Source organism: Schistocerca americana, chromosome X, assembly GCF_021461395.2.
Source record: "Schistocerca americana isolate TAMUIC-IGC-003095 chromosome X, iqSchAmer2.1, whole genome shotgun sequence".
Lineage (NCBI taxonomy): Eukaryota > Metazoa > Arthropoda > Insecta > Orthoptera > Acrididae > Schistocerca > Schistocerca americana.
In genome coordinates, this window is record NC_060130.1 from 302,455,667 (window position 1) to 302,483,265 (window position 27,599).

At 41.0% G+C, this 27,599-nt stretch overlaps 1 protein-coding gene across 2 annotated transcripts in view; it reads right to left on the bottom strand.

Annotated features, from left to right (window-relative positions):
- Window positions 1-27,599, bottom strand: part of LOC124555025 (transketolase) — a 160,329-nt gene that overhangs the window by 29,664 nt on the left and 103,066 nt on the right. The window contains exons 1-3 of one of the 2 annotated variants that reach the window (XM_047128779.1): window positions 8,563-8,734; window positions 7,127-7,272; window positions 6,639-6,828 (exon numbers count right to left, since the gene is read on the bottom strand). In XM_047128779.1, coding sequence (XP_046984735.1) covers window positions 6,639-6,828; window positions 7,127-7,272; window positions 8,563-8,663 — 437 coding nt within the window. In that variant the 5' untranslated portion in view covers window positions 8,664-8,734. Of the gene's footprint in view, window positions 1-6,638; window positions 6,829-7,126; window positions 7,273-8,562; window positions 8,735-27,599 lie in introns of those variants that run through there. The other variant, XM_047128778.1, reaches the window with a different exon arrangement.

Here is a 27,599-nt window from a genome sequence, read left to right on the forward strand (position 1 = left end):
AGGACTTGCTGAAAAATAATGCCTCCCATTTTTTAATGTGAAAATTCAAAGTTTTTTAAAAAATAAAACCAACACTGTTAACATTTTCCATCTTTATTCTTCATGTTTACAAATTTATTCCACACCAGTCATCCTGGCAACAAACAAATTTTTCCCCATGAGGGACCAGTTTGGTGTAACATCACTAAAATGTTTGACTGTTAATGGAGCTCCAACCCTCACCTCTGCTTGCACCACTTTGTCACTATGAAAGTGAAGTTCTTGAAGGTGTTCTTTAAGTTTTGTAAACAGAAGAATATCAGATGGGGCCAAGTCGGGACTGCATTGAGGATGACTAGTGACAGTGAACCCAAAGCATCGGGAAAGGAAAGGAATGCACATGTTGCAGCATTCTCATGTGGTTTGGCATTGTCGTGCTGAAGAGGAGGGCATTTCATGTGCCATGTGTGGACTAGTACTTCAAATTCTCAGCTAGATTTCAGCACGCTGTTCCTCACACACCAACAAGTTACATGGTCATCAATCTTCTGACTGGTTTGATGCAGCCCACCATGAATTCCTCTCCTGTGCCAACCTCTTCATCTCAGAGTAGCACTTGCAACTTATGTCCTCACTTATGTGCTCAGAATATTCCAAGTTCTGTCTACAGTTTTTGCCCTCTACTGATACCTCTAGTACCATGAAAGTTATTCCCTCATGTCTTAACATGATGTCCTATCATCCTATCCTGTCCCTTCTCTTTGTCAGCATTTTCCACACATTCCTTTTCTCTGTGCAGAACCTCCCCATGCCTTACCATATCTGTCCACTTAATTTTCAACATCCGTCTTCTCAAATGCTTCAATTCACTTCCGTTCTGGTTTTCCCACAGTCCATGTTTCACTATCATACAATAATGTGCTCCAGATGTACATTCTCCTAAATTTCTTTCTCAAATTAAGGCCTAGGTTTGATACAAGTAGACTGCTCTTGGCCAGGAATGCCCTTTCTGCCAGTACTAGTCTGCTTTTGGTGTCCTCCTTGCTCTATCTGTCATTGGTTATTTTGCTGCCCAAGTAGCAGAATTCTGTAACTTCATGACCATCAATCCTGATAAGTTTCTCGCTGTTCTCATTACTTTTGTCTTTCTTCGATTTACTTTCAATCCATCTTCTATACTCATTAGATTGCTCATTCCTTTCAACACATCCTGTAATTCTTCTTCACTTTCACACAGGATAGCAATGTCATCAGCAAATCATATCACTGATATCCTTTCTTTCATTTCTATCATTGCTTCTTTGCTGTACAGAGTGAACAGTAGGGGTGAAAGACTACATGCCTGTCTTACACCCTTTTTAATCTGAGCACTTCATTCTTGGTCATCCACTCTTATTATTCCCTCTTGGCTCTTTTACATATTGTGTATTACCCGTCTCTCCCCATAACTTACCCCTATTTTTCTCAGAATTTCAAACATTTCCTCTTTCATTTCATTTTACATCGCTGAACATTTATTCGAGGTTGACAAATGCTATGAACATGTCTTGATTTTTCTTTCATCTTGCTTCCATTATCAAACACAATGTCAGAACTGTCTTTATGGTACATTTAGCTTTCATTAAGCCAAACTGGTCATCATCTAGCACATCCTCAATTTTCTTTTCCATTCTGTATATTATTGTTTTAAGTAATTTGCACACATGAGCTGTTAAGCTGATTGTGTGATAATTCTCACACTTGTCAGCTCTTGCAGTCTTTGGAACCGTGTGGATGATATTTTTCCGAAAGTGAGATGCTATGTCGCCAGACTACCAGCACCTTATAATGCCTAATGCCTCAATTTTGAATGTAAAAACTGAAAGCTTTTTAAATTAAATAAACTTCACTGACAATCTACATCTTTATTCGTCATGTCTACATATTTGCAGCCCTCTGCCACTAGAGGGTTCTGAACTGTAGTGTGTAAATATCACCTAACTACAAGCTGCTCCAATTTACAATGCTGCAGAGAAACAGAGACATCTATAATTTAGACAACAACAACTTTGGCGAAGAATGTACACATTTTGAAAGCTATCTGTTAGTTATGAAAATAGAAGACAGTGACAAATTGTTGTCCCCCTTCATTTGTTTGTGGAATTTATTTATTTTTTAAATTAATGTCTATACAAATGTGTACACAACATTCATTCAAGATTTAAAACTTTATTCAGGCAACAAAGTGAATTGCTGCAAGGTTCTTTTCTGTTTTCAAACAGATTAAGCACTAACTATGGACAGCAGAGAATCAAGAACAACTGGTTAATCGTCAAGTTCTAGCCATAGAATCACGCATAACCGTCAGTCTGGATTTTGAGGAAGTGATAAATGAATTTGCAAATAAAGTGAAAAGGAAGTCATTTCTTCACGTTCAAAATTTTGGGAGAGGTCAGTTAAATGGTGTTGTACCTTAGATTTGTACTAATTAAATTTCACATTTACGTGAAGTAATTCTGGTGTAAGTTATTAAACTGTTGTGATTTTCTTTGTATTTTACCATATCTTGTGTCCAAGTTTGGTGTTTCTGTGGTAATTTTTCACTGAAATGGGCTATTGAAATTTAGTAGTTATTTTATTATTTTTGAACACTCATGTGCTTTGTGTCACATGTCATTTAAATACTTCAATAAAGTTTAAAGTTGAGGTAAATGAGTACAAAGCTTTATTCAAGTAGTCCATAAATGAATAGCAATATTGAAGTTCATGAAAATAAATTACTGTACAGGGGCTTCCCACACCCTAAATGCAGGTCTGCTCCTATTCACTGACTGCCAACTCACAACCAAAGTGACATTTTAACTGAACCTAGACCTCGGGCTATGCTACAAATAAACCAGTAACCACAGCCTGTTTCCAGGCATATTTGTTGGCTTTGCCAGCTCACAACCAAACTATAACACTGGAATGTTTAACAATAGCCCAAGGAAGCTTATCATATTCCAAAAAACATACAGTGCAAGGAATAAATACAAAAACCAATAACCAGCCTTATAATTCATAATAGGTAGATCAATAATTCTCTCTCTCTCTCTCTCTTTTGTGTGTGTGTGTGTGTGTGTGTGTGTGTGTGTGTGTACTACAGGTATTAGGGATAAAATGGCTCATATGGTATGATGTATTTGCATTCATGGTATGATTGTTGTGGACAGTTCAGTTTACATCCTCACACTTCAATGTATCTCAGATTTGCATTAGAAGGTGTCACAACTGAAGTTACACCTTTGTGTATTATGGTAATGTATGTTCACAACCTTTTTCATAATTGTGGGACCTTCATTATCCAGCATGATATGATCCATATGAGAATGATTTGTACTGTATGATATACAATGGAGCATTTCTTCTCAATGTCTTACACTATTTAAATTAGTCACATTAGTTTATTTACTGTAGCTGTTATTGTAATTTTAACAGATGCTGATGCAAAGAATTTATTATAATGTCTTACATAATCTCAGATATATTCAATTTACTAAGAACAGTAAGTGATATTAATACAATGATGAAGTAAATTGAATGCATCAGATTTATTATTAGACCTTAGGATTAATTTTCTGTATCATTGGGTCAAAATTACAATAACATACGCAATAAATAAACCAATGTGACACCCAGTTTAATCCAATGAAAAAGACATTCCCCATTGCATATAAAATATCATTAGCATGTGGATCACATCATGCTGAGTAATGAAAGTGCCACAAATAAGAAAAATATACATTATGCACATATATCAACACAATACATTAAGATATAATTACAATTGTCATACCTTTTAAGGCAAATCTGAGATACACTGAAGCATGAGGACCTAAATAGATCTGTCCACACAGAACATATCCTAAATACAAATACTTTAGTAGTTACCACATGTAGCCACCCTTATTAACCACATTCGACACATCCACTCCTAAATTTCGATCCCTGTAATAGGTGGCGTGTGAAAATGGGCAAAGGCCGAATCTAATCAGTTACTAAATAAATAGCAGCTTTGGTGTTAAGCATTTTCAAATTTCTTTTCTTTGTCACATAATTAGTCTAATGGTAATAAATATATGCATGAGAAATAGTTTCCAAAGTGAACTAAAGACAAACAAGCATTGCCAACTCCGTACTTTGTGATTTATGGTTATAAACAGTGAAGTACCAGCATCCATTGTTACTACAAACACAATATGTCTACACAAGTTAATGGGACAAATTGAGTTCTAAAGGGACACAATTACAGGAGTTCCATAAACACGGCAATGGTTAGGCTCTTTCTATGAACGTTCGGTCATTTGTCCCCTTCCAGAATATCAGTTTCTGAACACCCTCTACAATAGGGTATAATACGGTTGTTGACCTATTAAACTTTCAACAAACTAAGCAGCTCCAGATGCCTATACTGAATTCTTCAGAACACTAGGCATCAACCCTAAGATTTGTTTGAAAAATCGAAAGGTCGAAACTACTCTCCGATTAAGACTATTATTTGACAGTAGCTATGTGGCATTAGTGCTGTCCCGTCAGCTTTACCTCTAAAAACTTATCACATGGAAGAAGTCACAAACATGGTCAGAAAATTATTCTACCTGTTGTGGCTGGTGACAGTCAACTGGTCTGCCAGCATGACCCATAACAGATTTCACATGTATACTGCACTACTCCGGTGCTTTGTTCTGGGCCACTGGCAACAGACTGTTCATGTTTGATGTTCACGAGTCCTTTCTTTCTAGTGAATTACCAATACAATGTAGTGTACCACAGGGCTCAATCTTAGGTCCACTACTGTCCTTGATTATGTGGACAACTTAGTTGAATATACAAGTCCCACAGAAACTATTCTGTTTGCTGATGACACCAGCATATTGCTCACTGGATCCAGTCCAGAAACTTTGCAGTCCACAGCATAAAGTTCTATGAAAAGACTTTCTGAGTGGTTCACAAAAAACAAACTCCTTACAAATACTGAAAAAACTGTGGGTGTCTATTTTCATTTAATTCCTCCAACTAATCACGTCTATTAAAGCACAATTAAAAAATGATCCCTAGAAAATTTAAGTGTCCCAAAATTTTTGGGTCTATGGGTTCAACAAGACAAAGTGGGACACACATATAAATAACTTGTCTAGAAAACTTATTAAAATTTTAAAGGCTACAACAAGCAAAGCAACAGCACGGCAGGCATACTATGCACAGTTCCACTCAAGTCCAATATGGGGGTCGACAGAAGCGTCCGATCCCACGCGTTGGCTTTGACCCGTGACGTAAGGGTGTTGTCATATGTGACGTCATGAGGGCGCGGAGTTTGGTTTGAGTGTGGCTGTCTCCAGTTCTGTTTTATCTTATTTTATTTACTTTGCTGATCTGTTCGTTCTATCTCTTGAGATTTTTTTTAAATTTAAAAACACTTATTACTTATTTTAATTATCTGTTTCCTCGAATTTCAGTTTTAGTTTATTATATTTATCTTTCTGATCTGTTCGTTCTATCCCATGAGATTTTTTTTTTAAGACAAAAAACACTTATCAGCTACTGAAGCATCTTTATCTTCTATGGGTTGCAGGGGTTACGACCCCTGGGGAGGTGGGTGGGTATTCATGCATGGCTGTCTTCACTTACACTTTGTAGCTACGCAAGGCGTCTAAATTTGTTTGTATTTAGTTTGCCCCCCACCCAAAACACCCCATTTCCCGCGCTTGTCCCGTTAGTGTCATTAGGCTTCTTGTGGAAAGTGTGTGTGTGTTTGTTTGTTTTTGTTTCCACCATATTTGTGACGTCATGGGTCAAAGCAGACGGGTGGGATCGGACGCTTCCGTATTTCCCAATATGGGATCGTTTTCTGGGGATACTCAACTCCCAGTGTAAAGGTTTTTAGAAGGCAAAAAAAGAGCTCTAGGAATAATTTGTGGCCTTAAAAAGATGGAGTCCTGTAAATCCCATTTTACTGAGCTTGGTGTTCTAAATGTTCCAAGTTTATTCATTTATGAAACTATCTCGTTCACTAGGGACTACCTCCTGAAAACAGGCAAACCGCTACAGAATAAAAACTATACACAACTATAGTACCAAAAGGAAATCAAATACACATCAAAAATATCCCAGAACAACCACCTATCAGAGGAGCTTAATTAACATTGGTGTAATACTACACAATAAGATACGAGAGGGGAAAAAAAAAAAAAAAAAAAAAAAAAAAAAAATGCTACTCATCCAATATTTAAAGCTAAACTAAAGGCATTTCTAATAAAGCACTGTTTCTATTCTGTCAGAGAATTTCTGAATACATAATAAAATTAATTTTAATAGGTACCTATTTTTAATTTGCCTACTATATTGCTAATACTATGTATTGTTGTAACTTTTCTTTGGCCTGTCCAATATCAATTGTACAATTTGTGCTGTATGATAAAAGTGGACCAATAAAAAATCAAATCAAATCAAGTTCGGGCAAGAGGCACCAAGGATTGAAGTGATGAACAACTAGTAATTTTAATTTGACTAAAGGCAGAGTACAACTGGATATAGTACAAACTGAAGAGGAGAATGTAGAAAGCTTCAAATGGAATATCTGAATGCAAAATCCACAAGCTCACAATGTTGGTGGTCATCACTAAGTGATTAGAAGAGCCTACCTGTAGGACGCCTTGTCATAGTTTTTTCCAACGTACGCCATTCCACAAGCAATGGAAAGACCCTGGCCTAGAGACCCAGTTCCAACATCAATAAAGTTTAGGCGAGGAGTGGGGTGGCCTTCAAGATCACTATCAATTTTTCTCAGATTCTGCAGGTCTTTTACAGGGAAAAGACCAGCTTCTGCCCATGCTGAAAGAAAAGACTATTTTTAATAGGAAGCAAAAACTCAAATTTCATTTCAGTTATATGAAAGCTAATCTGCAGTCCAATGCGACTGTATGACATTGTCAAAATACCAACAACAAGGACAAAACAATTGGTTACATACGAATGGCCCGACAACGTGAGCAACTGATGTTCCTTTTAATGGAGCAAATCCAGAGGCCTTTATTTGTGTGGTTTAGCAAAGTAAAGTAGGTCTTAGATTCAGTCAATGATATTTATTACTGGCAAGTAAAAGGGCTAAAAATAAAAAGATAGCACAAACCTGCATACAAAATAGGTGCGGCATGACCCTTTGATAGTATGAATCTGTCACTTGATGGGTCTCGTGGCTCCGAAATCTTGTAACGCATTGTATTGAAAAACAGAACAGACATGATTTCTGCCATTGATGCACATGATGTTGGATGGCTGAAACAAACAAACAGTACTAGCAATTAACCAAGAGTTGTCTTTCAATAAATTTTAAACTACAATACTAGAACTGCTGTATCATAAGAAGGTAACAGTAGCCAGTTGCTTCCACATGAAACACATAGAATAACAATACTTGTCGCTGAAAAGGAGGAATGCACAGCTGTTATACTAAAAATGCAAATTTTTCCCTCTGGTTAAATCGGTGTGTTGGATCAAATTGTTCCCCTATCAGCGCCTGGTAAGTACACACTTATCTTCAAACACAAATATTATCATTATGAAGCAGCCAAAATTTTAACGATGATCTACTTAATTTGTCTCAGATTCCCGCGTTTGCCCTGCCCAATAGTAATTTTTCCCCCCCAACAATCTACGATAATTGTAGCAGGAGCGGATACTACGTCACAGTGACGCATACGCGAATGCGAAATGCCCACTTAAAATTCGGCTCAGTCATCTGCGGTTTCTTTCATAGCTGGCAATATCTTTTTGGTGCTTTTTTAAAGGATCTTCGCAAAGAAAGCTCATACTCACAGTGGATCTGAGAAATGACACGAATTGCCGTGTGCTTCACAGTGTAATTTCGTTCGCCTAACAAGAAACAAGAGGATGCGGCATTGTACACATAAAACAATTCCGTCCATATTTAACCCCTGTTGAAGCCCTTTATACAGTCCTCTGACTTACCAACTATTTAAATGTCATTATGACCAATCATAATTATTTTTCTTTAAACTTTTAATAGGTATGTAATTGCCTATAGAAAATATTACGAAGAAAACCTCCCTTAGCAAAATTTCGGTCTTTTTCGTATCAAAATTATCCAATACAAATTAGACGGTTACGCGCATGCCGTACATTAAACGAATGTATATATTTTGAAACACTTCGGATCACTTGTCATGCGCTTTAACACGAGAGACCTTATTACATAAACAGCGGACAAAAAAAGATTTATTAAAAAGACACTTCATCTCTTTCTTGCTACAGAATTGGGCTTCGTGCATATGCCACTCATGGCGATAATACCCCAGCAGTAAAGAACAAGCATTATCAGGCGCCTACCTGCACACGTGCAGACGCAAGACCGGTACCGGTAACAAATGTGAACTTTCGTCCATTTTACAAGGTTATGAATACTCAAAAGGAACTGATGCATGTTTCAGGCCTGTTCCACATGCGAAGGATAATTAAAACGGCTACAATTGCCAGGCAAAATAATTGTTAGGCAACTTTGCGTTATACGAATTTCCAGAACTTATTTATCTCGAACACCTTACTCACCCTGATTTTGCAGTATTTGTTGCTTCTATACTGTGGATGCGCAGCTTATTCGCGATATCCTGCAGTTCGGCAACATTTGGTTTGACATATGTTTCCTTCATTTTATTCAAAGTATAGTATCACTACGGCCGCAAGCAGTCCCTCTTACACTGTAAATGTAAAGGATCAGGCGAGCTCAGTGGGATATATAGCTAGCTCGTTACCGCGCATGCGCAGAACTGCTCACGAGGGGGGAACGAGTCACCTTCAGGCCTGACGCCTGTGTAGCAGTGCAACGGTGATAACACCAACGCTTATTTTATTTTCGATCACCAGCTAATGAAATACTGATATAACTCATTGCTACTTACATCACTACTATGGGGTATCACGGTTCTTTAGAAGATATATTAATGGCGAGTATAAGGTTAGAAGAACACGGAACTTTTCTGGTGTAATTTATTTATTTAGACAATGTACGTAACGTTAAGTAGAAACGAAACCAGATTTTTGACAAATTATAGATAAGATTAGATGTACTTTTCGTTCCAGTAGATCCATAGTGAGTAGATTCTCAAGTATGTAAAATATGTCATAACAACAAGAATACACAATGAATATTTATAAAGAAAAAGAAATATACAAATATGGTATGTACAAATGTATCTTCAACAGATCCCAAGTAAAATGGTCCTAAAGGATGTGGACTAAGTAAAAAAATCTTGAACATATTTTTATTTGAAAGGTGATAAATAAATAGGAAGGAAGTATGTCTGGTGCTTACGGGCGCAAATAAACAAATAGGCCCATGCATGTATCTTGCCGATGGGGCGTCTGTAAAGGGGGAAGATGATGGCTCGGATTAAAAAATGGTTCAAATGCCTCTGAGCACTATGGGACTTAACTTTTGAGGTAATCAGTTCCCTAGAACTTAGAACCACTTAAACCTAACTAACCTAAGGACATCACACACATCCATGCCCGAGGCAGGATTCGAACCTGCGACCGTAGCGGTCGCGCGGTTCCAGACTGTAGCGCCGAGAACCGCTCGGCCACCCAGGCCGGCTGGCTCTGATTGCTTCCCCTCCACCACTAATTATTACCATAGCTAGGTTTTTAATGAAGATATGGGAGTAAAATAAACTTGATAAATGCAGACGTTGATACCACACTTCACTCAGAACCATTGATCAGCGACATGATTGATCAAACACCTATATTGGCTATGCATTTCACCATTGAGAGAGGCGTCAACTGCTAGTCAATAACAACAGAAATTCTCAATTTGTAACGTATTTTGCTGTCAAATGTACGAAATAGATGTATCACGGACTAAGTCTTATCGAAAACTATTACTCTCTTCTGGTATATGCGAATTCAGCATTCATGGATTCAATTATAGTTGAAATTAATTTTATTGGTCGATATTTAATATCGGTAAATAAATGAGGCATAGACTTAATGGTTTAGACTTTAAAGGAGTTTAAACATTTCAGGGAAGATGCACGGGCTCATTCAAATTCACATTGCCTTAAAGAAATAGCGACTGCAGTCAATTTTTTTGTGATTATGTGAGGACAAAGACAAGAATGGTTATTGAAAAATCGAACTCAACCATGGCTGAGCAAATTGAGATGAACGGAACCAAACATAAGTCTATTCCAAAAACAATAATACTTTGTTGTGTTCGTGATTCTTCACTTCGTGGAAAATACTCTAAAGGTAAGTATTTGTAAGACCCACTTCCTTGCTCCCTAAATACAGGAAATAAAATTCTTGGATTTCACATACGGACGCACTCAGAAAAATTTAAATCTCTGTATCACAGGGTCCAGAATGATCTTATTAACATTTGTGAATCTATACTCAAGAAACTAATGAAAATTGGTCAAAGACTGACGAGACTGCCAACATTGGTGGCAAGGAGCAAAAATCTAAGATTATTAAAGATGACGCTGGTGTTCTCTGTACAACGAAACAAGAATTTGTCGAGGACGTGTTGGAGGGGATGTTCTACATTTCACGGAAGAAGTTGGATTAGAAATTACTACGACTATTGGTTTAGGATTTGACAGGTAGTCCACAGTGGTTAGTAAAGGTAATGTCGTGGCATTCAGTTACTGATCAGAAATAAAAACGCCGGCACGGTAGCTCAGCGTGTTCAGTCAGAGGGCTGCGTGCTCTCTCTAATAAAAAACTGAGTCAAGGAATCAACGATCAACTTGAACGGATGTCTTGTGACGTCCACCCAGACCAAACGCAACGAACTATATCGAAAAAAAGTGGTCAGCGCGGCGGTCTGTCACGACAAGGGCCCGGGTTCGATTCCCGGCAGGGTCGGGGATTTTCTCCGCTCAGGGACTGAGTGTTGTGTTATAATCATTATCATTTCATCATCGCCGGTGGAAGGCAACGGGAAACCACCACTGGGATTAATTCCCTAGACGCTCATGCGGCGGACCTCTCTGACGAGGCTTCCCCCATGACAAGACCTGCCGTAAGGCAGAACACAAAGTTTTTTCCCATCAGTTGAATCTAGTGGTCAAAGACGTCTATGATCTGGTAGATATTAGAAACACAATGGAAACTATGAAGTATGCGATCAAATTTTTCAGGGAGAGCAGTCTTAGAAGGCAGAAAGCTGCAACCAGTGTGCAATCTGGAAAACAAGAGTCTGTGCGTCTGCTTTCTAAATATTTTATGACGAGAAAAGAAGCGCTTCGTTGTCTTTCTACTGATTACAAGGCGAAGCGAGAAACATTATCCGTAACATTCATCGTATGTCTCAATACAATATCAAGCTATTCTTTGTGTCGGCAGCCAATTGCCAATAAACTGCAGTCTATATTCTGTACACATACATGTAAAAAAAAAAAAAAAAAAAAAAAAAAAAAAAAAGGGGGATGTTTTCCTGAATAGGATGACGAGTTTGCAGAGCTTTTCATTGACGTAAAATATACTTTCCACCATCAAACCAAACTTTGAGAGTTTGCTCAGGGGTATCTTCTGGTATTTTGGTACAAGGGCCGCTCGTTAGAGAGTAGTAATGTAATTATGGTTTATTCGGTTTGTTACGCGCTAAGGTTCTGTGTTGCGCTTGCCGTCGGTGCGGAACAGCTCAGCACAGCGTCAGTCGTTGTACAGTTCTTTCATTGCATTCAGTAAAATCATACCATGGGCATATCGGCCGATTCTTATTCAATAACCCTATCCATAGTACTGCTGTGTATCACTATCAACGTATAGCTCTCACTGCTGGAAACAAAACTCTAGACAGAACCGAGCAGTACTTAATGCAAACTTGACGGCAACAATTTAAAGTGGGCATTACTGTTGTGAACAACAGGCACCGTGAGCGGGGGAAACAAGACACACACAGTGCATGCCGTCGACTTTTGCAGTGTTGCGTACTATTTTAAGTGAAACCAAACGAGCCAGAACTTCACCGACACTTCCAGAGGTGGTAGTATGGAGCAAAATAGTATCGAGTAAGCTAGGTCTCTAAAATGCATACCTCAATATGTTCGAAACTGTGAGACACGTCTCTTCTGCTGAAAGCTCTTCGCTTTCCATATTTGAAAAGTGCTAATATAGTCCAAAGCAGGGGTTCTGAAGTGCATATCTTATGAGCCACGAGCACTTGTTTATCTTCGCTACTGCGGAATACCGGTACATCTGCCCTAATGAACAAGAGCTCATGGCTGTGACGGTAGGCATTTTAGTGCCCATGTTTATCAGATATTTTTTCTTGTTTTGGTCCATTCTACCACCTTTGAAAGGAACCCTTATGTGCGTGTGTGTGTGGTTTTCTAGAAACTGACATCCATATCCGCAGAACTTCTGCAAGACAAACTAATCGTTTGAACATTGATGCGATCGCTCAACTTCGTTACCATAGACGCAAGTAGCTCTTTTTATTTCTTAATTAGACTCTAGTTATATCACTTGAATCAAGGTTCACATGCAACAAGGCGATGCCTTTTAAAGAAATTTTAAATAATCCCATAGTTATTCATAAAAGGTACATATCCGTAACTTTAAATTATGAAAATATGGAAAGCAGAAGCTGACATGTTTTACTGAGAAACAAGGACTGTGACAAAAAGTTAAATGACATCCTTTCGGAACGACGCTGTGTGTGTGTGTGTGTGTGTGTGTGTGTGTGTGTGTGTGTGTGTGTGTGTGTTCCCATACTGTCACTGAACAGCCGCGCTGGGGAAAGACCCACCTACTATTATAGTTCACGAGATATGACGTCATAAACAATGAGATGCGTGAAAAACTGTCGCATCATGCATGACGTTTAAATGTATTACTTCTGCGCTACTGACTGTATTCGCAATAAATTTCGCAGGAGTATCCACATACGCAGATAAATACACCTCCAAAAGTATATCATGGTACCATCCATAAAAAAAATGCCGCATCCTGCATGAAGTATTTATTCTTTACCACTAAGACACTCCTACTGTCGAGTCAATTTAAGGAGGCCCTTGACATCTGACAGCCCTTTTGACAACTCAACTCCGAAGCACAAATGGCTGTCGGCGAAAACGATAGCCGTCTATAGAGCTATGAAGACGCGTTGCCGCAGAGACGTTTACAGAATCGCGTTGTCGACACACGAAGCAGTGGCGTCCAGCCTTCGGAAACTGTCCGGGATAATGTTTCTTAATTTGGATACTGTATTTACACATTTGCACATTGTGCTTATTTCTTCGTACGACTGTTTCATAATTTCAAAGGTGTTTTCAAGAATACATGGAAATGAAATTGTTTCGATACTTCGCTACAAACACAGTTCATTTTTTACTTTCGTTTCTAATACAAAATTGGCTAGATGAAAGCCCGGGCAACGCCGAGTTTGTCAACTAGTTAGTCTGCAGCTCCACTCTTGTTTCCGAGCTTCCTATAGGAGCGATTCACAAGGGACTGTGGAAGATTTCTTAGGTAAAACTGGTTCTTGAAACTCTGAAGATAGGCTTTCGTGGAATGGCAAGCGTCTTTCTTTAGCCTTTTGCCAGATCAGTATTTTCAGTAACGCTCTGACGCTCGCATTTCCTTGACGCTTTACGTAGGGCCGTGCCAAGCGAGTGGGGAAGTAGGTGCCCCGGGACCAGGAAACCACACACACACACACACACACACATACACCCCCCCCCTCTCCCCCCCACACACACACAATTAGAAGAAAATCCTCGTCGTCCTGTCTTCTGTCTACGGGAAGAAGCCTTTCCGTCTGCCCGCGACTGTAAACGCACGTTCTCGTCACAGTTTCGTTCCTACAATGTCATTTCGTCCACGTAAGGTCATAAAAAACTATTGTAGCGAAAATAGTCTATCGCCAACATTGTTTATGTAGCAACAGTCCCGGTTATGATACAACTAATTCCGTGAATTTCAAGGGCGTCCATACCCGGGGGAAGGGGGGTGGCCGCCGCCCCCCCTCCCCCTAGCTCTCAGTGAAAGGAAAAATATAATGCAGTCAGGTGCTTTTCTTCAATTAAAATGACTGAAAAGTCGGCATTACGCAGGTATTTAACAGGATTGCAAGAGAACCTTTTTAATGGCAACTTGCAAGTCACTATTTATCTTTCAAAATATTAAAAATACTCCGTGCCCCCATGCCTTGCCCCCCTCCCCCCTCTACAAACTATTATACGGCCGCTCTTGGTGAATTTGAAAACGTGTCATACCCCAAGAATTAAATTTGTCCAGAAGTACACAAAACTAATTATACATCAAGAGATGGATAGTTACCCATTTTTATGGTAGATTACTGTGGTCTCCAGATACTAAGCATTTATGCAAAGGTCATCTTCTTATGTCATTAATATGAATGCCACCGTTTTGAATCAACGGCCTGAAATACAGGGTGTCCAACGAGTTATGAAATAAAACTAGGAAATATCCACAAAAGCAGTTTATTTGTACTCCCATAATGCTAGGTTCAAACTGAAAATTAAAACAGTATGCTGTTAATTATTACTTTGTGACTGTCTAATCACAGCTGCATAGAACACAGTTTTTGTGCCACATGCTTTTCGTCTTTATTGTTTGCAAACAATCTCCAGAGGCCTGGAATATGTACAAATCTTTGTTTATATTATTTAGTTAACATTTAGGACGTTGTACATATAGGTTATAAACAGCTCTGTCACTTTTTGCTTTTCTATGATGTAGTAATAATTTAAAGTACTACTTTCAGATTTTGACGATGGCGAAGTGTTTTGTGTTTCCTGATGAAAATCCTGCTAAATTTACGTTTAATTAGCAACTTTCCCAGGTCATATTTGTCAAAGTCTCTTCCGCAGCCCCTCGTGAATGGAAGAGAGAGTAGGACACTCCTGTTTACGACAAATGGCAGAACGTCGGATACACAGATTTACAGGAAACTATCGGTAAAGTCCGTCTGTTGCAGGATACAGGAATTCCAGTAAACCCCCGATTCTTTTAAGAATCGATTCCCATATATAAAACAGCTTCAAACGTCTGATTGCTAAATAAATTAGGTGCTGTGCTAAATAATTGACTTACGAATGTAAGCGAGAAAAAGTTTGGATACGCTAAAGGTTTGTTGGAAGTCCCTAAGTGCTTTCACAATGAAACACTGGATAAATATAGTCTGTGTATTCTGCGCTCCATTTTAAACAAAACAGGTTTCTCACGCATTACTATGTTTATGACGTCATATCTTCTGAACTATTTGTCTTACAATAGGAATTTCTGCTGCATGAAGAGCATAAATGTAATAAGCGATAAACTTCTTTCCTTCCGTCATTTTGTGGGGGGTATCAGCGAGAAAAGGTTTCGTAAAGGTTTGAAATTACGTGTAAAGTCTGCTAGAAGCCGCTAAAGTGATCTCATTCTCAAATACTGGATGAATATAGTCCGGGTATTTGTTCGCTTTAAGTTAAACAGCCTCCATAAAACACACAATTTCGAATTGTAACACTTGTCTTATTGTGTTAAACTTTTAACATCAGATCAGACCTCTTCATGAGTAGATTATGACAGCATTTTAAATTTTTAAATTCGGTTAATAACTACGCAAAACATTGAAAATGAAATTGTCGCTGCCCCTGGAAGCTGTTAGATAGGTAAGTTGTAACTAGAACCGGGTCTGAGGCAGTTGCTTAGTAATATAAATTCTAACATTACGACTTTCCGGGAAGAGATGTTCCTTCTCTCAGTGAATAAGCATGGATTCAGGGAAAATCATTCGTGTGAAACATGGTACTCAATATGATACAAATTTTGCACGTTAGCGTGTTTTTCTGCATTATTAAAATCATCCATAAAACGTATAATGTGGCGCTACCTACGCAAATACCGTTCTGAATTGTTGTAAAACAAAGCGCGGCCATCTGAAGATGGCTACGAAAGCGGTAGTGGCAATAAAGTAGAACTTTTCCAAAACTATTTGTGACTAATCCGTTCTCCATCAAAATTCCATAAACGAATAACAACTGCGGAGGTCAGCAAGATCGAGCATGGCAAAAAGAAATTTACAAGAAAGTATCAACGTAGGATAGATGTAAGGAGATGCAGAAAGACTAGGACTAAGTACCTGTTTAATGTAATGAATGGCTTTGCTTTGCGGGTATGTGCAAGGGCTGGGCACAAATCATCGATTCACATAATTTATATTTTTCTCAGCATAATATTTCATAGTTTGTTTCGGTTTTCCAGCCAAGCTGAAACTTGCGGGTTGACGATGTCCTTCAATAAAAATAAATCAAGAACAGCTAAACAGATAAGAGGCCACCCGATATCTGGGGTTGCTGAGACACATCTTCTCATTCCACATACAGCGCGTCTGCATCTGAGGACGTTACATAATGAACAGATCAGCCGATACAGAACAGAAAAGGTTCGGACTCCCGTCACATAGTATTGGCTATTGCGGCAGCTGTTGCCCGCCACTGACCAAGAGCCCGACGGCACGGTAACTCAGCGTGTTCGGTCAGAGGGTTAGCTACCCTCTGTTAATAAAAAAACTGAGTTAATGGATCAACGACGAGCTGAAACGGGTGCAAAAAAAGGCCCTGGGCAGACGGACGGGTGGAAAGGGTGGGAGGTCGCGAAATACATTTTAGTGGAATTGTTTATATTTTACACGTACCAGTTTCCAATTTCTCAGGTAAATTATGGAAAATAAAGACACGCGAAAATTAAGGGACTCGAAAAGGACAAGGAATACTTCAAAAATTGTAAGCTATCTTGAACACAGGATTCTTTCTAGTTTCTTGCCTGTTGAATCCTGCCGATTCGTCGAACATGGGGTGTCTAGGAAACATGCTTTCTTGGATCGCTAGACAAACAATTCAAGCAAATCGTATTAATGAGTTTTATTACGAAAGGAAAAAAATACAATACTTAACTTCGTGTTGTAAGCAAAGGGCGACAGACAAAATAAGAAATCTATTCATTGTAACAATTCCAGGTTTGAGCTACATAGAATGTAAGAGCAAAGTAATGAGCTTTGAACGCTTCTACACAGGTCGCTGGTCTTGAAGCTTTTCGTAGAACTGAGTAGTCTTCAACTGGCTGCTCTTCGCATAGAGGCCGCTGCTGTCGCGTTGTCGTCCTCTGTGGAGGGGCGGTCAGCGTGCAATTGGGTGACGTCTTTTTCACAGCCTTCTCTGCTCTCTCGTCCCCGATTGGCGTGTCGGCGCTTGCGTTTACCACAGTCTAAAGCCGGGTTCACACAGGCAACAAAAGTATCGCCACTGCTAATGGCGAGCTGCAGTTGCTTTGTAGTTGCATGTGTGAACTCCTAGTTTTCGGTGGCGCCATTTAAGAAGCGCAACTTTTGTCACGCCACAAAATGTTCAACTTGGTTCTACTTTGTTGCGCCATTTTGCCTTCTACACAATCGAATAACGTCATTCGATTGCTACCTCGCGGCTGGATTCAAACCTTTCTAGTGCGTATTCGTTCGCAGACAGTGCTTTTGTTTGTGCGTTTGTTATTAATATGTCGGAAAAGTGGTCAACAGCGACAATTATGAGATTCTTGGAGGTGTATCAAGAACGAGAATGCCTTTGGAACCACAAAAGCGAATCATACAAAGACAGAAATTTGAGAGATGCTGCATTAATTGAAATAGTAAACAGTATGCGTGAATATGTACCTGGAATTGATGTAGCTACAACAAAATTAAAAATTCGAAGCATTTGAAATGCTTACATAATTGAACATAAAAAAGTACTGAAATCACTTAAGAGTGGTGCGTCTACAGACGGTATTTATAAACTCAGCCTTGCTTGGTTTGAAGCTGCAGACCGGTTCTTAAAACATGTAGTCGAGACAAGAGAGACGAGAAACACTTTGGTAAGTAATATTTTACATTTATTATGTTTCCAAAACATCTTATTTAGTAATATGTACAGCCGTTTAATCAGCTGAGACAGGTGACGCCATTTTGCAAACTGCGCAATTACGAAGAATTTGTGGCGTCCTGTGTGAACGGTAGCTCGCAGCGCCACTTCAGAATGACTTGACTTGTGGCGATACTTTCGTTACGTGTGTGAACCCGGCTTTAACACACCTTTACGCCGTAACATTACCCACGTATCTGGGCTTGCCTTCTGACCGCCTGTAGAGGACATGACAGCCAGGTACCCATTCGTTGGCTGACTGTAGCTGTGCTGACAACAAATCCGACTCGGTCCATGGGTTCTCAGGTATAACCAACAGTACCAAGCAAGTTAGCCAAGATCACTAACATAAAAATAACAAAACGACGGACTATCCGAATGTATTAGTCTCCTCATTTACGTAGATATACCCACAGTCTACAGACCTGTGTTCACAATCATCGAAGTGCTAATTGAAATACAGTGGCGAATGATAGCGAGGTGGCGCAGTGGTTAGCACACTGGACTCGCATTCGAAAGGACGACTGTTCAAACCCGTGCCCGGCCATTCTGGTTTAGGTCTTCCGTGATTTCCCTAAATCACTTCAGGCAAATGCCGGGATGTTTCCTTTGAAAGGGCGCATCTGATTTTCTTCCTCATCCTTCCCTAATCCGAGCTTGGGCTCCATCTCTAATGACCTTGTTGTCGACGGAACGTTACACACTAATCTCCTCCTCTGATGGTGGTGAATGAACACTTCAGTATTATATCGTGTAAATTTTGATGGTCTCAAAGTTGAGAGAGTTTGTTGTTATTATAGTTCTTAAATCAGTTGCGGTACACATATAAGTTACGTCTCATATTTTCTGACGAATGCTTTACAAATACTGTATTTCTCTAAATCGCAATTTCTTAAGCTAAAGCGACGTTCTAAGCACGAATTATTATTATATGCCAGGCGTGATGGTGCACTGGTAAAGCGCGTGCCCTATACCGAAAGGTCGCAGGCTCGAATCCCGGTAGGGCCACAAAAGTTTTCAGTATCTCTGTAATATACACTTCACATTACAGCGATGGAGGAGTCGCCAGGAATGACACGTGGTTCGAGCTCCACGTAAAAATGTGCGTCCACTTTCCCCGGTTGGATACTGCATCCACAGGCCCTGGCGCGCCCAACGATACCGACCGATCGACATGTCATCCTCCGTCAATGGCGTCATTGGATGCGGTATGGGGGGCGTGGTGTCAGCACATCGTTTTCCCAGCCGCTGTCAGTTTCCGTGACCTGGAGCCGCTACTACGCAGTCACGTAGCTCCTTAACTGGCCTCACGAGGCTGAGTGCTCTCCTACCCAGGAAAAAGCCCTGGCAGTACCGGGAATCCAGCCCTCGTGCTCCGCATGGTTGTCAGCTGCGATGACCACTCAGCTACGGCGGCGGACCCCGGTAGTATAACTGGGGCGTGAATGAACATGAACAGTCACAACCGCAAGAAACTTCTTTTTTCCTTGAGGTTACCGGTTTGGTTTCGGTCTGTTTTATACCATCTTCAGATCTCCCCATGATGGTAGACAGTGGCGGTAAAAGGAGCGGGTGCTATATCTCCACGAATGCAGTTAGCGATCCTGGAGACACGTTACTGCAGTGCAACTTGCAAGGGCAATGTGCCTGACACCTGAATGACGGACTGCAGATGACGATGTCTCACCATCTGTCAGCCATATGTTGTGGACACGCTACAGGGAGACAGGTGAGCACACAAGGCGAGTTGGACAAGGTCGCCGACGCATTACAACCCCACTGACCATCTCTGCGTTGCGGCGTCGTACAGCTGCGGTACGATCTCAGACGGGCTACAGGAGCCTCTGTGTCGGATCAGACTTTAAGGAAAAGGTTACGGGAAAGGACCTTACGTCCTGTTCTAGTACCCCGTTTGATACGACAATATCTAGCAACTTGCCTTCAGTTCTGCCGTTCCCATGTCAACTGGCGACATCGTCACTGGCGAAACGTGTTGTTCCCAGAGGAGTCCAGATTTCCCCTGACACAACGTGATGGTCGCTTTCGTGTTTGGAGACACTGAGGTGAGTCGTACCTGCCAAATAGTGCCCAGGAAATCGACAGATTCGGCTAAGGTTCTGCGATGGTGCGGGGAGGCATCAGTGTTGACAGTCGTACGGATCTTGTCGTTGTCCATGGTCGTCTTACCGCCAGGCAGTATATCGAACAAATCCTGTTGGACCGCGTGCTGGCCCTGAATTCTTTCTCATGCACGACAGTGCAAGGGTACAGGTGGTAGGCGACACGTCTTGCGAAGCCTGGACGTTTATGTAATGGAATAGCCAGCGGTGAGCCCCGGAACATACCTGACAGATGTGTTCGTGGTCTTCCTGTTCCACCACTCCAAGAACTCTCAAGATCTCTCACTGAAGAATGGGAATGTATACCACGGGGTGTTATCCGCGGACTTACACAGAACATGCTACATAAGTTTCAGGAGGTGATAAATGCTCACGGAGGGCATACACGTTATTGAGGCAGTCAAAGTGCAATGTAAAGCACCCAGGATGACGGGATAAATGATTGTTTCCACTTTGTTTTCGACACCTGTCATGCGTTTCAGCAATTATTGCTCGGTGGAATATGGCAGACGCCCAATGTTGTGTTCACCTAATTCTTTTGAGCAGTACAATTTTGTAGATGCTACTGTGTTTTATCAGAAACGATTTCCGATTCCTTGAAAATCACGCAATTAAAAGTAACGAATATTGCAGTCATAGATTCTTGTTAGTATTCTCAATCCAGGTACAGTGAACGTCAATGAATTTCATTGAGTTGCTTTTAGCGGTAATATCTTACAGGGCACAAGATCTAAAACGAAAAGGAACTTCAGGTAACAACATCAATAAAGTTCACAATAAATATAGAGTTCACAGTAAACAATAATCACAGAAATTCACTTACGAGGAGGTAATAGCCAACACCAATAGCACTGAGATGGTATGAAACAAACTACTATAATTTACTTTAAGGAGACTACAATAAATTGCTGTTCCTGCGGTATAGTTAGTAAAATGAAGAAAACCGACCATAAATAGACTGCAGACGGCGGGGTAACGCCTCAAAATGGCCAGTCTGGTGAGTTTCAAAGAGATACGGAAATGACGGATAACCTAAAACTAAGATTTGAAGCCCTGTCCTCCGAAATACAGATTTATTGTCTTGCCACCTTGCTCGTAACCTAGAGCTGCAGTTGTCTACAGGAACATATCGTCGTTGGTCGGCTGCAAGGAAATACGAAATAATTTTGGAAAATTTTTCCTTGCTGTAATCTATGACAGATCTCTTTTAAATTGGATAAATACCCTAATGTTCATCACAAGAAGAAAGAGCCTTACACTATCGGATTACAAGGTTAATAGTGAACTTGTTGAACATGTCGCGTAGTATAAATATTTAGAGATAATATTATGTGGTGCAACGAAATGGGTGGAACATCCAAAATCAGTAGTATTTAAGGCGAATGAAAACATTACATTTGTTGGAATGTGTACTACATCGGCCACACGAGACGCTTCGCCTGCCGTCTAGCCACAATGGCCGCCTGGTACAGCAGCCTCCAAATATCTGTGCAGTCGGCAGCCAAGGAAATGCAGCCTGTATTTTACGTCCGAACAGGTATCGGACCCACACCCATTCTGTCACTGTTGTTGTTGCGGTCTTCAGCAGGAAGACTGGTTTGATGCAGCTCTACAAGCTAGTCTATCCTGTGCAAAATGCAACCTGCGCCTATTTGGATCTGTTTAATGCGTACACGCGTTAGTCTCCCTTTACAGGTTTTACCCCCCCCCCCCCTTTACACACACACACACACACACACACACACACACACACACACACATTATATTCCATTACGAAATCGACGATTCCTTCATGCCTCAGGAAATGTCAAATCAGCCAATTCCTTCTTTTGATCAATTTGTGTTACAAATTTCTTTTTTCCTCAATTCGATTCCTTGCCTCCATATTAGTTACTGGATTTACCTGTCTAACTTTCAACATTCTTATGTAGGACTACATTTCAAAAGCTTCTATTCTTTTATTGTCTGATCTGCTTATCGTCCATGTCTCACTTATGTATAAGGCCGCACTCCAGATAAATACCTTCGGAAAAGCCTTCCTAACATTTCAATTTACACTGAAGCGCCAAAGAAACTTGTATAGGCATGCGCATTCATATACAGATGGTGTGGTTCAAATGGCTCTGAGCACTATGGGACTTAACTTCTAAGGTCATCAGTCCGCTAGAACTTAGAACTACTTAAACCTAACTAACCTAAGGACATCACACACATCCATGCCCAAGGCAGGATTCGAACCTGCGACCGTAGCGGTCACGCGGTTCCAGACTGTAGCGCCTTTAACCGCTTGGCCACACCGGCCGGCATATACAGAGATATGAACACAGGTAGAATATGGCACTACCGTCAGTAACGCCTATGTAAGACAACAAGTGTCTGGCGCTGTTGTTAAATCGGTTACTGCTGCTACAATGGCAGGTTATCAAGATTTAAGTGAGTCTGAACATGGTGTTACAGTCGGCGCGCGAGCGATGGGACACAGCATCTCCGAGCTAGAAAATTAAGTAGGGATTTTCCCGTACGACCATTTCACGAGTGTACCGTGAATATCAGGAATCCAGCAAAACATCAAATCTGAGACATCGCTGCAGCCAGAAAAAGATCCTGCAGGAACAGGACCAACGACGACTGTAGGCAATCGTTCAACGTGACAGAAGTGCAACCCTTCCGCAAATTGCTGCAGATTTCAATGCTGGGCGATCAACAAGTGTCAACGTGCGAACCTTTCAACGAATCATCAGTGATATGGGCTTTCGGAGCCGAAGGCTCATTCGTGCATCCTTGATGACTGCACGACACAAAGCTTTACGCCTCGCCTGGGCCCGTCAACACCAACATTGGACTGTTGATGACTGGAAACATGTTGCCTGGTCGGACAAGTCTCGTTTCAAATTGTATCGAGCTGATGGACATGTACGGGTATGGAGACAACCTCATGAATCCATGGACTCTGCATGTCAGCAGGGGAATGTTCAAGCTGGTGAAGGCTCTGTAATGGTGTGGGGCGTGTGCTGTTGGATGTGATATGGGACTCCCCATACGTCTGGATATGACTGTGAAAGGTGACACGTATGTAAGCATCTTGTCTCATCACCTGCATCCATTCATGTCCATTGTGCTTTCCGACGGACTTCGTCAATTCCAGCAGGACAATGTGACATCCCACAAGACCAGAATTGTTACAGAGTGGCTCCAGGAACACTCTTCTGAGTTCAAACACTTCCGCTGGCCACCCCAAACATGAACATTATTGAACATATCTGGGATGCCTTGCAATGTGCTGTTCAGAAGTGATCTCCACCCCGTCGGTGTCTTACGGATTTATGGACAGTCCTGCAGGATTCATTACGTCAGTTCCCTCCAGGATTACTTCAGACGTTAGTCGAGTCCATGCCACGTCTTGTAGCGGCACTTCTGCGTGCTCGCGGGGGCCCTACACGATATTGGGCAGGTGCACCAGTTTCTTTGGCTTCTCGGTGTATAGTGGATGTTAACAAATTTTTCTTTTTCAGAAACGCTTTTCTTACAATCGCCGGTCTGCATTTCATATTCTCTCTATTTCCGCAATAATTTGTTATTTTGATGCCCAAATATCGAAACTCATCCGCTATTTTCAGTGTTTCATTTCCTAATCTAATTTCCTCAGCCTCGCCTGATTTAATTCGACTACGTTCCATTTACCCTTATTGTACCTTTGTTGATGCTCATCCCATAACTTCTCTTCAAGTACTATCCATTCCGTTCGACTGTTCTTGCAAGTCCATTGCCGTCTCTGACAAAATTACCATACTGTCAGGCTGGAGGGAAAGCGGACGTTTGCAGATTTAAGGGCGCATTTCGAAGGTAGAGATGAATATTGGATGAAACGCATCTTGCATAGTGAGGGAATGCCTTCTAGGAATAACTTTCTTGGAAGTTGTGTGTGGTCTTTCTACCGTGGGAATTGTGGTCGGTACAGTTAAGAAAGATGTCGCAAAATAATTTGATTGGCCAGGATAAGGACATCAACCGGCCAATCGGGTGCACGATCAGATATATTTCCCGGCGAGACTCAATAGTACAGACTTCACTTGGAGACACCAGAGCAAGGCCACCTGTAATGGCCTTGTTAATACTTCACCTGTGAGCACAGACCCTAACGTCCGACATCAGTTCAAAGACACGCACCGCTAGCCGCGCGGGATTAGCCGAGCAGTCTTAGGCGCTGCAGTCATGGACTGTGCGGCTGGTCCCGGCGGAGGTTCGAGTCCTCCCTCGGGCTGGGTGTGTGTGTTTGTCCTTAGGATAATTTAGGTTAAGTAGTGTGTAAGCTTAGGGACTGGTGACCTTAGCAGTTAAGTCCCATAAAATTTCACACACATTTTTGAACACGCACCGCTGCGAGATGCTGCCAGCCGACCACCGCCTGTTAAATGACTTCCATTACAACATTCCCATCAAATTCCGCCAGCCAGTTCCGTTTGTCTCTTTCCAGGCACCATTACAATACTGGGAACGATCTTAACTATACGACCGCGCTTCGAAACAGTAATTAAAGTAGGGCCTTTGATTACAGTCACTTTTTCGGGTTCCGTACTTTAATCGGTCAAACGGAACCCATATAGGATCAGTGTGTCAATAAATTAGTTTTTTTTCCTAGCCAAAAATCAAACATAAATGAAACCTGTCGAAAGAAACAAAGCAGTTTCGTTAAATTTTAATATACAACGTGAAACCAGTAAATCCGCATATCCTAGCCAGGAAAATCAATGTTAATCTGTATTCGTAAAGATAAGATTGTGGCGCTTAACTGTAATGTAAACATCCTAATTACTAAGCTGAGCATACTCCAAAAACTTCAAATCACGATAACTTTTTTTTTATCCGAATTTGATGAAATAAAACTTTTATACAGCCCCCCGCCACACTCAAGTTATCTGTGAAAATCCCACAAAAATTCATCAACTAGTTTTAAAGATTAGCGTGTTCAAACGGACAGACATGGTGGTTTTGAAGTTTTGTTACTATATAGATATAGAAGATAGTTCATTCCTGAACCTCACCCACTCCTATCCGAACAGCTCTTCAACCGTAAATTCGCCAATTTGTTCCCCTGACCTAGTGGAACCATACGACCGTGTATGGCATTCTGGTCTCCTTTTCAAACTCCAGACTTCTGCACTTCCAATCAACCATGTCCACCTTATTGCATCCTTCATCTCCAATCGCCCATCCTACATCATTGTTAACTACACCAATTCCCATACCTTCCGCCCCACTGCAGGATCGCCCCAAGGTCCCGTTATCTCCCATCTCCTTTACCTCCTATACAGTGCCAATATGCCCAAATCACTTCCTCCCATCCACCTCCTTCAGTATGCTGATGAACTGCTTACCTCGCCATCTATCCTACGCTTCAAAAGTCCCAAAGATCCCTCCAAATCCACTTCAATCAGTTTACCTCTTGGTGTAACCAATGTCTCCTAAGATTAACCCCTCCAAAACCCAGGCTATAATTATACGCCACACTACCCGCACCTTCCGTCTTGTACCTCACCAATTACAAGCGTCCCATCCAGCTAACTAACACATTAAAATACCTTGGACTAACCTTTGACCGGCAACTACCATGGAAACCTCACACACTAACCATTCAACAGAAAGCCAACCATAGAATAAATTACTCACTAGTCAAAAATGGGGACTACACCCCTCTGCTGTCCTTAATATGTACATATCCCTGGTACACCCCATCATTTCCTATGCAAATGTTGCATGAATATCTGCTGCTGCTAAATTCTTTAAGTTCCTCCAGATCCTTGAATGCCATGCTCTCTGCCTCGCTTTCTGCATCAACTTATCTTCTTCCACAAGGATCCTTTTTACTAACTCATGAAATTCCCACCTCTCCTTAGTCACTTTGAACACCTCCAAATAACCTACACCATCCACGGGCATGGTTGTGTGTCTGTTGTTCTTAGCGAAGGTTAGATTAAGTTAGTTTAAGTAGTGTGTAAGTCTAGGAGCCGATGACCTCAGTAGTTTGGTCCCTTAGGAATTCACACACATTTGAACATTTTCTAATACATTTAGTTTCTCAAAACAAATGTCTGTGGGAATCTAACTAGATACGTTTATTTAATATGCAAATGATACACTCGAGTGCTAATAAAATTAAATTATAATTCATAAATGTCCACACAAATCCAGTCACCACCATAAATGATTCCGGGAAAGTGCGGTGAATTCGTAAAGGATTTTGCAGACAAGACATTTGTGCACCCAGGTCTGCGGCACTGTTCGAGTAAGTATACACGATAGCAGAAATAGGGCGAATTGAAGGACGTGCTGCTACGATCGCAACAGGTCTCCATAGGTGCTACGAAAGCTTAACAGAAATGTTCAGTGATTTGTACGGGAATGTTTGCAAAGACGTACTTCTCGCGGTAATTTGTTGAGTAAATTTAGAGAACCAGTATCAGAGTAATACTGGTAGGAAAGGAAGGAATTTGGGTTTATTATGAACTGTTATTCCATCCGTATATTGAGCAAGCAGTAAAGGAAACAAAAGAAAAATTCGGAGTAAGTGTTAAAATCCATCGAGAAGAAATAAAAACTTTGAGGTTCGCCGATGACATTGTAATTCTGTCAGAGACAGTAAAGGACTTGGAAGAGCACCTGAACGAAATGGACAGTGTCTTGAAAGGAGAATATAAGATGAATATCAACAAAAGCAAATCGAGGATAATGGAATGTAGTCGAATTAAATCGGGTGTTATGAGAGAATTAGATTAGGAAATGAAACACTTAAAGTAGTAAAGGAGTTTTGCTATTTGGGGAGCAAAATAACTGATGATGGTCGAAGTAGAGAGGATATAAAATGTTGATTGGCAATGGCAAGGAAAGCGTTTCTGAAGAAGAGAAATTTGTTAACATCGAGTATAGATTTAAGTGTCAGGAAGTCCTTTCTGAAAGTATTTGTATGGAGTGTAGCCATGCATGGAAGTGAAACATGGACGATAAATAGTTTGCACAAGAAGAGAATAGAAGTTTTAGAAATGTGGTGCTACAGAAGAATGCTGAAGATTAGATGGGTAGACCACATAACTAATGAGGAGGTATTGAATAGGATTGGGGAGAAGAGAAGTTTGTGGCACAACTTGACTAGAAGAAGGGTAGGGCATGTTCAAAAATGTGTGTGAAATCTTATGGGACTTAACTGCTAAGATCATCAGTCCCTAAGCTTACACACTACTTATCCTAAATTATCCTAAGGACAAACACACACACGCATGCCCGAGGGAGGACTCGAACCTCCGCCGGGATTAGCCGCACAGTCCATGACTGCAGCGTCTGAGACCGCTCGGCTAATCCCGCGAGGCGTAGGACATCTTCTGAGGCATCAAGGGTAAAAATTGTAGAGGGAGACCAAGAGATGAATACAGTAAGCAGATTCAGAAGGATGTAGGTTGCAGTAGGTACTGGGAGATGAAGAAGCTTGCGCAGGATAGAGTAGCACGGAGAGCTGCATCAAACCAGTCTCTGGACTGAAGACCATAACAACAACAACAACATG